The sequence below is a fragment of the Xenopus laevis genome, chromosome 4L, assembly GCF_017654675.1.
Source record: "Xenopus laevis strain J_2021 chromosome 4L, Xenopus_laevis_v10.1, whole genome shotgun sequence".
NCBI classification, from domain to species: domain Eukaryota; kingdom Metazoa; phylum Chordata; class Amphibia; order Anura; family Pipidae; genus Xenopus; species Xenopus laevis.
This window is the reverse complement of record NC_054377.1, coordinates 10,893,531-10,909,762: the sequence shown is the minus strand read 5'-3', so window position 1 is coordinate 10,909,762 and position 16,232 is coordinate 10,893,531. Positions and strand designations below refer to the sequence as shown.

At 42.9% G+C, this 16,232-nt stretch overlaps 1 protein-coding gene across 15 annotated transcripts in view; it reads left to right on the top strand.

Moving 5' to 3' along the window:
- The window catches only part of shank2.L (SH3 and multiple ankyrin repeat domains 2 L homeolog), a 278,112-nt gene that overhangs the window by 129,003 nt on the left and 132,877 nt on the right, over nt 1-16,232 (top strand). For 13 of the 15 annotated variants that reach the window (XM_041589410.1, XM_041589409.1, XM_041589416.1 and 10 more), the window contains 2 exons: nt 8,439-8,745; nt 13,382-13,539. In XM_041589410.1, the coding sequence (XP_041445344.1) occupies nt 8,439-8,745; nt 13,382-13,539 (465 nt within the window). Of the gene's footprint in view, nt 1-103; nt 282-8,438; nt 8,746-13,381; nt 13,540-16,232 lie in introns of those variants that run through there. The other 2 variants (XM_041589423.1, XM_041589425.1) reach the window with 2 other exon arrangements.

The following is a 16,232-nucleotide window of genomic DNA, read 5'->3' as shown; positions in this document are numbered from 1 at the left end:
CATGACTCACTTCTGTGAAAGATCTCAAGATGTTTGAGCTGCTCCAGTCTGCGCGCAGCCGTTTCCCAGCTGACAGTCAGAATGAGGGGTGGGCTTCTCCACCCGAGTCCTGGGTGCTGCATGCCCAGCAATGCTCCGTCTTCCACTCTTCCCGGGTACTTCCTTCTCAATCCAGGGTGCACAGAGACCGGATAATCCTCCCTCTCTCCTTTCCTTTGGAGAGCTCTGCTGAACTGTCTCCAAAATGAAGTCTTTGTTCAGTGCTTTCACAAAGAAAGAAGGTAAGAAGCTTGGTGCTGGTGCTGCCAACTTGATTGCTTGCTATAGTTTATTATATCTGACCCCTCATATGTTTCTACATATTGCAGTCCAGGGGGTTTTCTCTATAAGGAACACTGCTCCCCATTAGGTTGATTCAATTAATAGAAGTAGGGGTTATTTTTCCTAATTGCTATTGAGCTGTTTGGTGACTTGATGAATGTCCCCCTGTCTGGTTCTCTCATCGGGTATTTTGTGTAGATGTATTGTGATCGGTGCTCTTACAGAAAGAAGTTCCGAGCAGGAGATACAATAATGAATCAGGATGGGTTTGTTCCCCTTTATCGTTTGGCTGATTTTGGACACAGCTGTGATCATAGTGGACCTTAAATTGATCACTTAGAGGCAACGTAGCTTTAATTAATGATACCAGCCTGCCCCTTCTGTATAAGATATTCAGCCTTACAGCGTCATTTCATGGGTATAGACCTTGTCACTGGTACCTACCTCATCAGCAACATTTCACTTCTACCTACCTTGTCAACAATCTTTTACTGGTACCTACCTCAGCAAGAAAATTGTCACTGGTACTTACCTGGTCAACAATCTTTTACTGGGCCAGTTTCCTAGCGATCTGTTCTACAGTTCTATTAATTGCTCTTTCTACATACCTGGAAGGTGTATTTGTACATTCACCTCAATGTTATGGGTCAAAAGTACAACTTAATAAACTTGCTGGCCTGATATTTGTCAAAATTGCCCACAGTGCCGAAGGTTATAGTCTTGAGCTGAGTGTTAGTGTGGATGTTTCCTGCTGTAAGAATGATATGCTCTGTAATACCTGCAGTGTTTGTAACTGCCGCTTCTTGTTTTGGTCTGTTTTGCCCTAAATCTATAGCTGATATTTATATGAGGCACCCTTCTGCACAACAGTACAGTGGCATTGGAATTCTCTGTACATGGTCTATGTGGTTGTCAAACACTCTTGGTATTGACTGCTTTTAGAAGTAAATCTTCGAGATTGCTGCCTGTTCTTTGAGATTGCTGCCTACTTTTGTGTTTGCTGTTTGTTTTCTGAGATTCATGTTTGCTCCTTGAAAGTGCTGCTTGTGTTTGAGATTACTGTCTGTGTTTGAGATTACTGCCTGTGTTTGAGATTGCTGCCTGTTCTCTGAGATTGCTGCCTGTTCTCTGAGATTGCTGCCTGCTCTCCAAAAATGATGCCTGCTCTCTGAGATTGCTGCCTGTTCTTTGAGATTGCTTCCTGCTCTTTAGGATTGCTGCCTGCTCTCTGAAGGTTCTGCCTGTTCTTTGAAATTGCTGCCTGCTCTCCAAAAATGCTGCCTGTTCTCTGAGATTGCTGCCTGTTCTGTTCTCTGAGATTGCTGCCTGTTCTCTGAGATTGCTGCCTGTTCTCCGAGATTGCTGCCTGTTCTCTGAGATTGCTGCCTGTTCTAGAAAAATGCTGCCTGCTCTCTGAGATTGCTGCCTGTTCTCTGAGATTGCTGCCTGTTCTCTTAGATTGCTGTCTGTTCTCTGAGATTGCTGACTGTTCTGTTCTCTGAGAATGCTGCCTGTTCTGTTCTCTGAGACTGCTGCCTGCTCTCCAAAAATGATGCCTGCTCTCTGAGATTGCTGCCTGTTCTTTGAGATTGCTTCCTGCTCTTTAGGATTGCTGCCTGCTCTCTGAAGGTTCTGCCTGTTCTTTGAAATTGCTGCCTGCTCTAGAAAAATGCTGCCTGTTCTCTGAGATTGCTTCCTGCTCTTTATTAGGATTGCTGCCTACTCTCTGAAGTTTCTGCCTGTTCTTTGAAATTACTGCCTGCTCTCTGAGATGGCAGACTGCTCTTTGAGATTGCTAACTGCTTTTCAGCTTAGAGAGCTGCTTGATCTTTGCAATTGCTGCCTGTTCTTCTGGATGTTTGCCTGCTCTCTGAGACTGTTGCCTGCACTATGTGTATCCTCCCTGTGAGTATTTTACGTCCCTCTCTGATAGTGTTGTCCACTCCCAGCCTTAACTGTTTCAGTCAATACTATCCATGTCCTATTTTTTGAATGTTACCTACTCTATACGAGCAGAAAGGCAACATACACTGGTTGACTTGGTTGTTAGGAAACAACTGGATTTGCCCAATGTGCCCATTCACATAGATGGCTAAGTTGCATTTATTCATTCTCTTGCACGGTGGCCTGAATCTGAATGGAACTGGGAGGGGGCTTCAGCTTCTCAGTCTTTGGTATTAGCGATGCTTCGTTCCCATGCTGGTAATATCTGTGAGATGACCAATATCTGATCAGGTGATGCTGACTGGGTGACCTATCCACTGGCTAGACTAGTTATATGAAGTGCTCAGAGCAGGACACATTGAAAAGGGGTTATTTAATGGCAGATGCAAACACCATTTAGCATGTTTTTACCCATGAGGCAACATAATTTCCTAGAATTCTAGAGCAATTTTGGCCGCTATTAACGGACACGAAAGGGTTATTTACTTTTCCTTAGTGTAATATTCAGTGCAGTTTGTTGCTTTTGAAGGGATTGGTGTGGCTGTGATGGATCGATGCATGGTCATAATTGTGGAGGTCCTTATTTTTACATTTCGACCCCATTCTGTTTGTTGACAGGGCCCTCTTTCCCAAGACCTGCAGCAATAAAGAAAGACCAGATTGCATAGAGAATAAAGTGACAAAAATGACCAACTTTGAACACTGCCTTCTGTTATGTAAATTATGATTAAATGTTTGGGTCATATGCAGGAGGTACAAAGATTTGCACTGCTTAGTAAATTGCATGCAGCAGGGTGCAACTGGGACACTGGGATGGTGACCTGTGTGTGATTCAATTAGCACCGTGTATCTAGTCTGGACCAGTGCAAATAGGTGTGAGTGCATTATCTATTGGTTCTAAAGGCTGCCAACACTGTGCCATAAATGCACAATCATCTGACTGTGCAAGCTGCTTGTTTGTTGCTGGAGGTTATTACCTGTAATTACATTACCCCCAAAGTCATGGTCATCACATTTAGATCCAATAAAATAAAGTCTGGAGTCATAACAGCCCTTAATGGGTGCCTTAGTCCACTTCTGGTTCTCAAGCATCTCGCTCGCCTAGGATTTGCTTAGTGCTAACTGATTTCAGGTTACTGAACCTGTGATTAATTCCAGGCTGCTGATGCGGATATAGTTGGTTTGTGTGAGGCGATTCATCATACATGGATTTGTGTGATCTGTATAACAGAACATTCTGTCCCAGTGGCTGCACAGATCCTATCTGATCCCCATTGTAAGCAGCAGTCCTGTCCTGCTTTATGGCAGCTGAGATTCTAGCTATCTGTATAACAGAGCATTCTGTCCCAGTGGCTGCACAGATCCTATCTGGTCCCCATTGGAAGCAGCAGTCCTGTCCTGCTTTATGGCAGCTGAGATTCTAGCTATCTGTATAACAGAACATTCTGTCCCAGTGGCTGCACAGATCCTATCTGATCCCCATTGTAAGCAGCAGTCCTGTCCTGCTTTATGGCTGAGATTCTAGCTATCTGTATAACAGAGCATTCTGTCCCAGTGGCTGCACAGATCCTATCTGATCCCCATTGTATTTATGGCTGAGATTCAAGCTATATATCTCTGAATTAATTCTAAAGTAATGCTCCCTTATAAACCCATGAGAGGCCAGTTCTAGATGAATGGGGTGCGCATCTGCTCTATAGGACAGGATTTAGAGAGCAATATATGTATGGGATCTATTTTGTGTTTTGGTGGCATGCTCTGGGGTGCGGTTACCAATCTGGCAATGAAAGGGTTTAGGAGCAGACTTTATCCTCAATTCATTTTGGAAAACCAACAGCTGGGCCTGACACACTCCAAACAGGATTAGTCTTCTTCCTAGGAAAGCGGCTCCTTTTATCCACAGGGTTGTAGCGTAGAGGATCCCATTTGGAGAGGTGCTGCTGCCTCCCCATCTTGGCTTTAGGAAAAGGTTTTAATGGGAGTGAGAGATTGAGTGTTTAGGAAGCAGTCTTTGAAGTGGTCCCTCATCCCAGTGCCGCTCTCATTTGCCTTCATAATTTGCTCATTGCCGTATTTAAAGTTGGACACAAATGGCTTGAGATCAGCAGTGGCAATAAGAATACATTCCCTCGAGCCCCCCGAGCCGCTGACAGCTGCTGTGCCCCTTTCTGCAGAACACGAGACCAGGAATTATGTGTAACAAGATCTGATGACTTGCCGACAACAACAGAATGAAGTGCAGAACCGTGCCAATAACTTACTCCGCGTCGGCGTTGGAAAAAGAGTTTCGGATGTAAACAGTCCAAATTAAAGGGCAGTTCATTTCAATATGGCGTAGACCAGGACTGTCACCCACGGGGCCCCAATGTTGACGTCACTGTTTATAATGTGCAAAACAGCCCATGGAAAGCACTTATACTACTAGCTTTAGTAGGTGTACGGTGCACTCTGCTCTTCTCAAGGCAACAGGCATCATTCTTTGCCCCACTGGAGCTTGCAATCTAAAATATGCTGTGCATTCAAATGCTGTGCTGCCCTTTTACCTGAGAGCTGAGGCTGCAGAGGTTTTTTGTTTTTTTTTTTGCAGCTGAGTTGCTGAGATTAGAAATTGCAGGGATTTAAGTTTTATAATCCTCAGTGGAGCTGTCCCTGTTTTGGAATGCATCTGAAATACATGATATTGCATTTTGTATTAATAATGCGCCGGCACCTTGACTTCCCCCTAATGTTCCTGTAGCACCGAGTTCTGTCTGAGAAGTAGAAAAATGTCCTGAGGATAGAACCGAACCCCAAAGCAGTGGATGCAAGAGTTTGTGCACAGAATGAGCTATACCCTACTTGGGCCTAATGCAGCCTGCAGAAATTTGTGATTATTGATTGGGGAAAAAGCTCATCCAAGGGAAAAAAATGTCTGTGCCAGTGTACTGCATTTTATTTTCTGGTAGTGACTGGATCTAACAGTCCTGTGAGAAAGAATGAGAGCGAGAGGCGAGATATCAGCTGGGTTTGCTTACTGCAATAAATCCCGTATTAACATGATTTTCTGGCTTTTGATGTTTCTCTTTGTGGAATTATATGTCTCAAATTATTAGATGCATTCATAGCTGAACAGACTTTGTACTGTCCCATTATTAATATCATTTATATTTATTTATATAATATATATAACCACTGCTACTATAGGCACCATCTCTCCCTACTATACCTGCTATCCCACAGTCACACTCCCTTCCCAGAGACTATTATCCACTGTTACTATAGACACCATCTCTCCCTACTATACCTGCTATCCCACAGTCACACTCCCTTCCCAGAGACTATTATCCACTGTTACTATAGGCACAATCTCTCCCTACTATACCTGCTATCCCACAGTCACACTCCCTTCCCAGAGATTATTATCCCACTGTTACTATAGACACCATCTCTCCCTACTATACCTGCTATCCCACAGTCACACTCCCTTCCCAGAGACTATTATCCACTGTTACTATAGGCACAATCTCTCCCTACTATACCTGCTATCCCACAGTCACACTCCCTTCCCAGAGACTATTATCCCACTGTTACTATAGACACCATCTCTCCCTACTATACCTGCTATCCCACAGTCACACTCCCTTCCCAGAGATTATTATCCCACTGTTACTATAGACACCATCTCTCCCTACTATACCTGCTATCCCACAGTCACACTCCCTTCCCAGAGACTATTATCCACTGTTACTATAGACACCATCTCTCCCTACTATACCTGCTATCCCACAGTCACACTCCCTTCCAGAGACTATTATCCACTGTTACTATAGGCACAATCTCTCCCTACTATACCTGCTATCCCACAGTCACACTCCCTTCCCAGAGATTATTATCCCACTGTTACTATAGGCACCATCTCTCCCTACTATACCTGCTATCCCACAGTCACACTCCCTTCCCAGAGACTATTATTCCACTGTTACTATAGACACCATCTCTCCCTACTATACCTGCTATCCCACAGTCACACTCCCTTCCCAGAGACTATTATCCCACTGTTACTATAGGCACCATCTCTCCCTACTATACCTGCTATCCCACAGTTACACTCCCTTCCCAGAGACTATTATCCACTGTTACTATAGACACCATCTCTCCCTACTATACCTGCTATCCCACAGTCACACTCCCTTCCCAGAGACTATTATTCCACTGTTACTATAGACACCATCTCTCCCTACTATACCTGCTATCCCACAGTTACACTCCCTTCCCAGAGACTATTATCCACTGTTACTATAGACACCATCTCTCCCTACTATACCTGCTATCCCACAGTCACACTCCCTTCCCAGAGACTATTATCCACTGTTACTATAGGCACCATCTCTCCCTACTATACCTGCTATCCCACAGTCACACTCCCTTCCCAGAGACTATTATCCCACTGTTACTATAGGCACCATCGGATGCATTATGTGTAGTAACCCCTGCTTGGAGCCACTAAAGACATTTCAACATTCTGTCAGTTGAAGAGAAGAAGAAGAAGCACATATTTATCTCTGTGTGCCAGTGGAGCTCATACTGAGCCATCATTGGCAAGTTATATAGAGAGGAAGTGTTTGATTCTATATTTAACTATCAGTGAATGTTGGCTCCAGTCCTTGGAAACAAGCTTCCCCTTCTCTCCTATCTGCTGCACATACACAGTGTATTTATCTGTAAAGACAGTTTGCAAGCAGAATAAAAATACGTGGCCTGAGCGATTCTTCTCTTCACATCACAGGAGGCTTTTTATGTTCCACGTTCTTAAACCATGGGAATATAAAAGTATATTGCACATTCCACATTGCAAAAAAGAGTGGTTTCCTCTGATGCACTTACACATCGATCATCTTCAGTTGGTACCCAAGAAATGATCTGTAGGGGCCCCCTCTTATCCTTCGTCCCAGGGATCATTAGGGTTCAACTTCAGTATTTTAAAGAGATTGTGCTTGGCTGGGGACAATGGGCAGGATTCTAATCCATAAACATTAGAGACATGAAACATAGAGGGGTTGTTTTGTAGTTCTGAATAGAATTTTCATCCTAACAACTGATACTGACTTCTTCCTATAAGTAGAGAAAACATCTTTGTATTAGGATTCTGCTTTTAGTTATTAGAAAGGTGCCTCAGGGTTGTCCCCAGCTAAGCCCTCACCCAATTCCAAAACTTGGATCAAGCTAATGTAGCCTGAGCATGGAAAACCGTCTGTCAGTGAGACTGGGCTGGTTCTGGTGATATCCTTCCATTGGCTGGAGTACTGTTCACCATTGTACTCCATCCTATGGAAAGATGCTACTGCCACCAACCAAGTGCAACCATGGGAAGAAATTCTTGATCTACAGAACCATCACACATTGGGTAGGGGCATCTTGGGAGCAATTTTGCATGGAGAAAAAGGTAGCCATACACATAAAGATCTACTCGTTTGGTGAGATCTCTCATGTTTTCCCCTTTCCTAAGTTCAACAAGGTTGGTTGTCATAAGATATCAGGCGGTTGATGGTCATCATTGACCTGGATCATGGTCTTCTTCCAGTGTTCATGTTCTTGCTCGTGACATTGTGCAGGGGGCCTAATGGAGATAGGGTGTTAGTTCCCATTAAAGTGATGATGTGTTTATTACCTTCTGAAACAAAACTTTTGCCACAGCCTCCCACCATTTTTTACCTGCTAGACTCTGCATGTCTTCTTCTGTTGCTGCCGAAGCTATTGGGAATGGGGCAGAGAAAACCCAATGGGTGAGGTTCATATGGACCTTTTGATGTGGTCTTCTCCTGATAGATCTGCATTTGCTTTCATTATGAACCAGTCATTGACCCAGTGTCAAGTATTTGGATCAGACCAGTTTGGCACAGTGTGTAGGTGGCCAGATCGGGCAGAGATCTACTTGTGTTGGTTACTGCATACTACAAGTAGATCAAAGTGTGTATAACGTAGATAAATCTGCACAAATAGCAAAAGATGAAGCCCTGGAAGCAAAAACATGACCCGGTGTCTGATTAGATTTAGAGGAGGAGACGTGTGTAATCTTGGATCTCTTCCAGAACCTGTCAGTGTAATATCCAGAGGATTCTTATGAATGTGACAAGAGACAGATGCACTTCTTGATTTTCTTACCTAATTTAATATTTCCTTTTCTCTGTTCCCAGTGCCATTCAGGGAAGCGCCCAGCTACTCTCGTCGGAGAAGGGGGCCTCAAAGCACGTTGGCAGCACCCAGAGTCTTGCTCCGCTCCAACAGTGACAACAACCTCAACGTCAACAACCTCCCGGAGTGGTCAGCCTCCTCGGCCTCTTTACACCGCAGCCTTTCACCACAGCTACTGCAACAGATGCAGAATAATCCTAATGGTACAGTGAAAACAGTTGGGAGCTATGCCCAGGTACCACGGAGCCGCTCACCATCGTTGAACCGCTTGGGGGAGGATGCAAAGAGACAACAGCACAGGCATATTAGGTAAGTCTCAAAAGGAAGTTGGTCTGTATATTGCTGTGCAGTTGTAAGACCACCATCCTTTTGTGATATTTGGTGCCACCCTTGTCTCTGTTCTGCAAAACGATTGAGTTGCTTAGATAGTCCAACACACATCTCTGTTCTGTAATGGTACTGGGATTGTTGACTAATTAATAACCTCCACAGCAATGGATTCCAATGGTGAGGTTGTTCCCAAAATGGGGCCCAGTGTGTTAATATGCCACTGGAAAGTCATTGTGACTGTGGGATAGCAGGTATAGTAGGGAGAGATGGTGTCTATAGTAACAGTGGATAATAGTCTCTGGGAAGGGAGTGTGACTGTGGGATAACAGGTATAGTAGGGAGAGATGGTGCCTATAGTAACAGTGGATAATAGTCTCTGGGAAGGGAGTGTGACTGTGGGATAGCAGGTATAGTAGGGAGAGATGGTGCCTATAGTAACAGTGGATAATAGTCTCTGGGAAGGGAGTGTGACTGTGGGATAGCAGGTATAGTAGGGAGAGATGGTGCCTATAGTAACAGTGGATAATAGTCTCTGGGAAGGGAGTGTGACTGTGGGATAGCAGGTATAGTAGGGAGAGATGGTGTCTATAGTAACAGTGGATAATAGTCTCTGGGAAGGGAGTGTGACTGTGGGATAACAGGTATAGTAGGGAGAGATGGTGCCTATAGTAACAGTGGATAATAGTCTCTGGGAAGGGAGTGTGACTGTGGGATAGCAGGTATAGTAGGGAGAGATGGTGCCTATAGTAACAGTGGATAATAGTCTCTGGGAAGGGAGTGTGACTGTGGGATAGCAGGTATAGTAGGGAGAGATGGTGTCTATAGTAACAGTGGATAATAGTGTCTGGGAAGGGAGTAGCAGTAGGGATTATGTAATTTAGAAGGGAATCTGTCAGGGTTTATACTGTGGTGCAGATAAAAAATCAGCTGAAGAAATGAATATACTGTCATTTATTGAGGCTCATCAAATTGTTTTTGCCCTTCCACTGCAATGTGCTGCGCATGGCAAAACCCTGGAGTTAGAAGTCCTTTCCATCGAGGATGAGGAATAGTTAAGTCTGTTGGAAGCTCCTGGGATGGCACCTTTCAGGGAAGTCCAATAAATAGAAGGAGAAACACCAGTGAGAGCTGTTGATGGATTGTAACCTTTAGTGAAATTCTCACATAAGGAGAAGTGCGGAATGTTTAGAGCAGCTGTTAACATATTTAGCATTTTATAAAATGCTCCAAATCAGATGGTAAATATCACATGTGACAGAGAGGGGAGATCAGCTGGTCTGTTCTGTGAGCTGAGCATTATGAGAACGCGCTGGAGTTACCTTTTGTTCTTTTATGTCTTTAGCTGGGGTGGAGTCTGGGCAAGACAGACTTTGTGGAACCCCCATTATATATATATCTCTATATATATATATATATATATATATATATATATATATATAGATACAGCTATAATAGATATATACTTTAGTCTCACAGCAGCCACTGGGTCTGCTGTCCGGGTTGTTACACACCTGGGTACGACCATGCCATTTTCTAGCCATACGTTTTCATGTAGTAGAATTACTCCTAATGGCATTATATCTGGGCCTGAAAATTCTGTCTTTCCCGCAATTTAAAATTCATCTCTGCTAATTCCATAGGTGACTAATCAGCCCCCTGCCGCCACTCTACACTCACATATATATCAGCTTCTAAAGTGCCACGCTTGTGGTCTTATTGCTCCGAGATCCATTTTTCCATAAAGGGAAAAAGAAAAAGAGAAACTGAAATATGAAGGTTTGAATCTGTGGCTCTATTTTTGACTCGGATGATTTTCTCTGGTGTAGGGAGGCTGTGATATTTATATGTTCATGTATTCTGTCTTTAGCCCTTCACTTACATTTGAACCATTAATGCAGCAGTAAAACAGACAGGGAAAATAGTAAAGGCCAAATGGAATCTTCCTCGGGATTTTGTCCTAACGAGGGTGGCGTTTTTCTGTGGTGTAACTGGCACCCCAAGACTTGTGCCGTGGCTTATGGATTAATTTAGCACAGAAGGAGCTGGGGCCAGGAAAGAGCTACATTTAAAATGCAATTAAAGCATCAAAAATATCCTCAGAAATAGGTTGGGGTGGGCAGAGCAGGGGGCATAACAGGGCATGGCCAGGAGCAGCTGTAATATAAAGCCTTGATGGTTGGCATCTCTGCCCCATTTGGCATCAAAATGATACATGGGCCTTTAGGAATATATTTATGTGCAGGTCGGATAAAATCCGACCCGCACCCGACCCTAACCCGCTCTCCCTCAGCCCGCGCCCGACTTCCGCGTTCCTTTTATAGACCCGCGCCCAATATAAAATTCAACATGGCTCATCCTTTTTCTGTTCCAGTCTATGGTAGTGGTCCCCCCCATGGCAATGATTGGGAGGTCCAACTCATTCAATAGAAAGAGTGCTGCTCTGCCTGGAGTGAGAGCACCTGTAATCTCTTTAAAGCTTTAGAGAATTATCACAGCATTTAAGGCAGACATGGAATTTTTAACTCAGCATGATAATATTATTGATTTTAAGGAACTTGAGACATCTCTTTGAAGAGCAAACTGCATGGGATTTCCGGACTTTGGTTGAATATGTCCACGTGAAGCGGTTGAGAGCCCACTTAAGACTAACGCTGTTTTGTGAGGATAATGTATTTCTATACACCATGGGAAAGCATCCTCAATAAGTGCTTCACTGATCTAATCTTAGAGATTATGATGGAAATCCTGGAAGGATCACCTGAACTTGTTGCAGAGCTCAAAAAAGCAGAATCAAGTATTAAGAATGAAGGAAATGAAGATTATGGAAGAACAGAATAGGAAGGGACAGTGTCTTCAGTATTGTGCCCCCAATTTAAAAGGAGAACATCAAAACAGTTAAAAACTTGGGACGGCTGTAATGCATATTTCAAGATTAAATAGAGATCCCATGTTGAGGATACAACAGAGGATCTCTAATTTGGTAGAGGGAGTTTATCAGCTCAGGTTATAGACTTAATTCTTCTAAAACTAGCCTAAACCAGGTACCCTTAAAATTCTCTCCAAGGTCCACAAAATCCGATTGTCTTTGTACCAGGATGCCCAGGTAGAGCTCTGGGTGGTAGTGAAGGATGTACAGAGCTCCTACACCTCCATCCCATATGTTGGGCTATGGAAGCCGTCTGCATCTGTCTGGATGGTTCCAAAAATGCAGTTTGCAGTGGTTTTTTGCAATTGGTTTAGTTGATTTTTCTTTAGGATGTCTTTTAATAGCAACTGGGAGGGACAGAAATGGGGTCAAACATGGCCCCATCCTATGCAAGCTCATTCTCAACAAAACAGTTGGGTTCACTGTTGGTAAAAGCAGTTGTAGGTCTGGGAAATCAACAAAACCAACATTTTCACCCTCAAAAAAATGGCCACCTTCAGGTACCCCACTTGTAGAAAATCTATAGATGTCCATTATTTATATTGACTGTGTTTGGTGGAGCCTTGTGTCTATTACAGTTGTGTAATTTTTACTTTGGGGTACCAAAAGTTAGGCACCCCCAAGTGATCGCATTTACTTACCTGACACCCCCATCCGGTGCACCTATCAGGACAGTGTTGGACTGGCATACCAGGGGCCCACCAGAAAACCTTAGGTTGAGGGCCCACTTTCCAAACTTTTATACCTCCTTTCCTCACTCAACTTGTTTATTCTCCTAGTCTCTTTTCTCTACATACTGTTCTCTATTCTTCCATTATTAAGCCTCTTTATTTCCATAAAGAAATAGAGAATGACCATGAAATAGGTCAAAAGATTAGAAGCAGGAGGGCCCACTGACACCTTGGCCCACCGGGAGTTTTCCTGGTATCCCGGTGGGCGAGTCCGACACTGTATCAGGAGAAAACTGCACCAGCCCAAGGTTATTCCGGTGAGCACCACAAATCGATCATCATCACGTTTCGCTCTACTGAGCATGCGCAGTGCTCTCCCAGTCCTGCCCCTATTATGATGTCATCGCAGGGCAGATCTATAAATAGAGGGGAGGAGATGACTGTGGGGGGGGTTCGGGTCGGGTCAAGGGCGGGTTTAGCACTACTGAAAACTAGTGATGGGCGCGAATTTGCTGCGAATTTCCACATTTAGTCACTGGCGAATAAATGAAGTCGGCGTAAAAAAAAAACGCTTTTTTTTACGCTTTTCGCTAATTTTTCGCCCATTTCACTGGAAATTTGCGAATTCCGTGACGGGAACGGGACAAATTGGCCCATCGCTACTGAAAACCACTGTGTGGGTTTTCAGTAAGCTCTTTGGATGTTTTTCCTGGATGTCCCAATACCTGCCCCAGTATTTGCAGCAATCAGAGCTTTGCAGTAAAGTAATCAATACTAACTGCTGTGCTTGCTCAGAGCTACTGAACTGGCAAAAAGCTGGTTTTTGCAAGTTTACTTAACCTTAGAGGTTTAGGACTTTGCATAACTGTATTATTGATATGGTTTGGAGATGCCATGTTGCTTCTTCCACTTCTTGGACTGTACTTATTTATATGCAGCCATGTACAATGACTAGTTGCCCACTAGGCGCTGCATGTGTAGAGGCTAGTGCTTCATGCCCCTCTGTTTCTGTTTGCAGTCCTGTTGCTAACAAGGAATCCGCGCCTGCCTTGGATTATCAGGGTCCTAAACGCAAGCTGTACAGTGCATTGCCTGGAAGGCATTTCATCGTGGTGAAATCCTATCAGCCCCAAGGTGAAGGAGAAATCCCCCTTCATAAAGGAGACCGGATAAGAGGTTAGTTTTTTTTTAGTCCTTCTGTTGAAAGGGCTACTTTACCTTTACTTTTCTTATTTTTGTATTTATATTTGTATTGATCTATGGTATTTCCCTCCCTTGCTTCTTTAAAGGGGTGGTTCACCTTTAAAAGGCACGTAAAGGCAAAAATATAAAATCCCATTTTTACTTTCTTTAATTAAAAAGAAACCTATCTCCAATATACTTTAATTAGAAAATGTTATAAGAAACCTGACGGTATGCAGTGAAATTCCCCCTTCATTTACTGCTGTGAATAGGAATTGTCAGACGGTCCCTAACTGCTCTGCAAGGAAACAATCATACTTGTGAACAGCAAGGGGAGCACCCGCTCAAGCAGCTTTATTTGTTTCCCTAAGCAGCCTAGATCATACTGAGCATGTGCACAGTCTTGGTCTTGCAAAGATGTATAACAAAGTTACAAGATGGTGACCCCCTGTGGCCAACTTTGAAAGCATAAATCATTTGTTTGATTAGGCTTGTGGTGCAGTAAATTCATGTTAAAGTTTATTATACAAAATACAGCATTTCTAGCCTTATTCTAGTTTAGACTTTACTTCCCCTTTAAAGTTAACTTTTAGTGTGCCATAGAATGGTTAATTCTAAGCAACTTTTCAATTTTTTTCTTTTTTTATAGTTTTTTTTATAGTTATTTTAAACTATTTGCCTTCTTTTGACTCTTTCCAACTTTCAAATTGGGGGTCACTGACCCCATCTAAAAAAAACAAATGCTCTGTAAGGCTACACATTTATTGTTATTGCTACCTTTTATTCTACTCAGGCCCCTCTCCTATTCATATTCCAGCCTCTCATTCAAATCAATGCATGGTTGCTAGGGGAATTTGGACACTAGAAACTACATTACGGAAATAGCAAACTGGAGAGCTGCTGAATAAAAAGCTAAATAACTAAAAAAACAGAAATAATAAAACATGACTACCAATTGCAAATTGTCTTACAATATCACTCTTTCTAAAAGTAACATTTAAAGGTGAACAACCCCTTTAAAGGAGCTACTGAATGTGCATTTACAGCCTTGCCCGAATTTCATTGACCTAGGCTGATTGGCCACTGCCTACTTTATCCCAAGCTATTACCCCCTTACATTAAGCCAAAAGGGGTGTGGTGCAAAAGCCCAAGGGAGTGGCCTAATTCCAGGGGGCATGGCTAACCAAAGCAGCTGATAATGGAACAGTGTTGTTAGTAGAGACATCTCCCCTGTAGTTTGTACAGAGCCCTGTTATAACACTATACAGGTATGGGATCGGTTATCTGGAAACCCGTTTTCCAGAAAGTTCTGAATAATAGGGAGGCTGTCTCCCATAGAAAATTTATCAAAATAATCCAAATTTCTAAAGCTGATTTCCTTTTTCTGTGTAATAATAAAACAGTCACTTGTACTTGATCCCAACTAAGATATAATTAATCCTTATTGGAAGCAAAACCAGCCTATTGGGTTTATTTCATGTTTACATGATTTTCTAGTAGATATGAAGATCTGTTATCCAGAGAACCTCAGGTCCCAAGCATTCTGGATAACAGGCCCCATACCTGTACCAGTGCACAGATCCCTATGACTCTATGGAAAAGTGGCCCTTTAGAAAGGAACCAGCGGAAAGTCCATTTCTTTCCTTTTGATTTAAAACAGCCGGCTCGTTCTTCATGTTTCCCGTAAACCAAAGACGAATAAATCCTTGTATCCATTAGAATTAGAGAAACATTTAATCCTTAGATCTCTTCTAGATTAAAGCCTAATTCTTCTGTCTATAGATGAACAGGGAAATAATGGGACTGGGAACCCCTTGAGTTCCAGAAGGTTTTGGTAAAAAATCCTTGTTATAATAACCTGGGGGATAATGCTTTTTTAGTTGTTTTTCTTGTGATGGGTATAAATTGAAAGTCTTTGTTGGGACCGACTGGTAATGTAAAGAAGGACTTTCCCCCTATGGTCTATGGTCAACCACCTGCTCTACTGTTGCCATTTCCCCTACTGTATCCACTATACCCTCCCTATGTGTAGTGCCCATTTGCACCTTGTTGAACCCAGGCCGAGTGTTCCCAGGCAGCCCTCTGTTCCATAGTTTCTACTGAGCCAATCTGGATTGGGCGCCATGTGTTTTAATAAGAGGTTTGGAGAGGAAACCGGGAATACGGAGATCTCTGATGGTGAGCAGATGGCATTGGCAGATTATTGCCTGATTAATGAAATGAAGTGTGTTGTTTGAGTCGCAGCCCATCCGTCACGTTCTAAATATCAAGACCGCTAAAGCCTGACCCTTATTGGACATGGTGGATTTTGGGTTCCCCCAGAGGAACACAACAACACATTTAATGCCTTCATGCCAAATTGCTTGATGTCACTCAGTATGCCGCTAGCATCAATGCACCGGGGTATTTAACGAGCAATGGAGAGAGCCAGAAATATACATCCAAGATGTTGCAGAACATACAAATAAACCATTTTATATATATATATATATATATATATATATATATATATATATATATATATATATATATATATATATATATATATATACACACACACACACACAGGTATGGGATCTGTTATCCGAAACCCATTATCTGAATTATGGAAAGGTCATCTCCTATAGACTCCATTATAATCAAATAATCCAAATTTTTAAAAATAATTCCCTTTTTCTCTGTAAAAT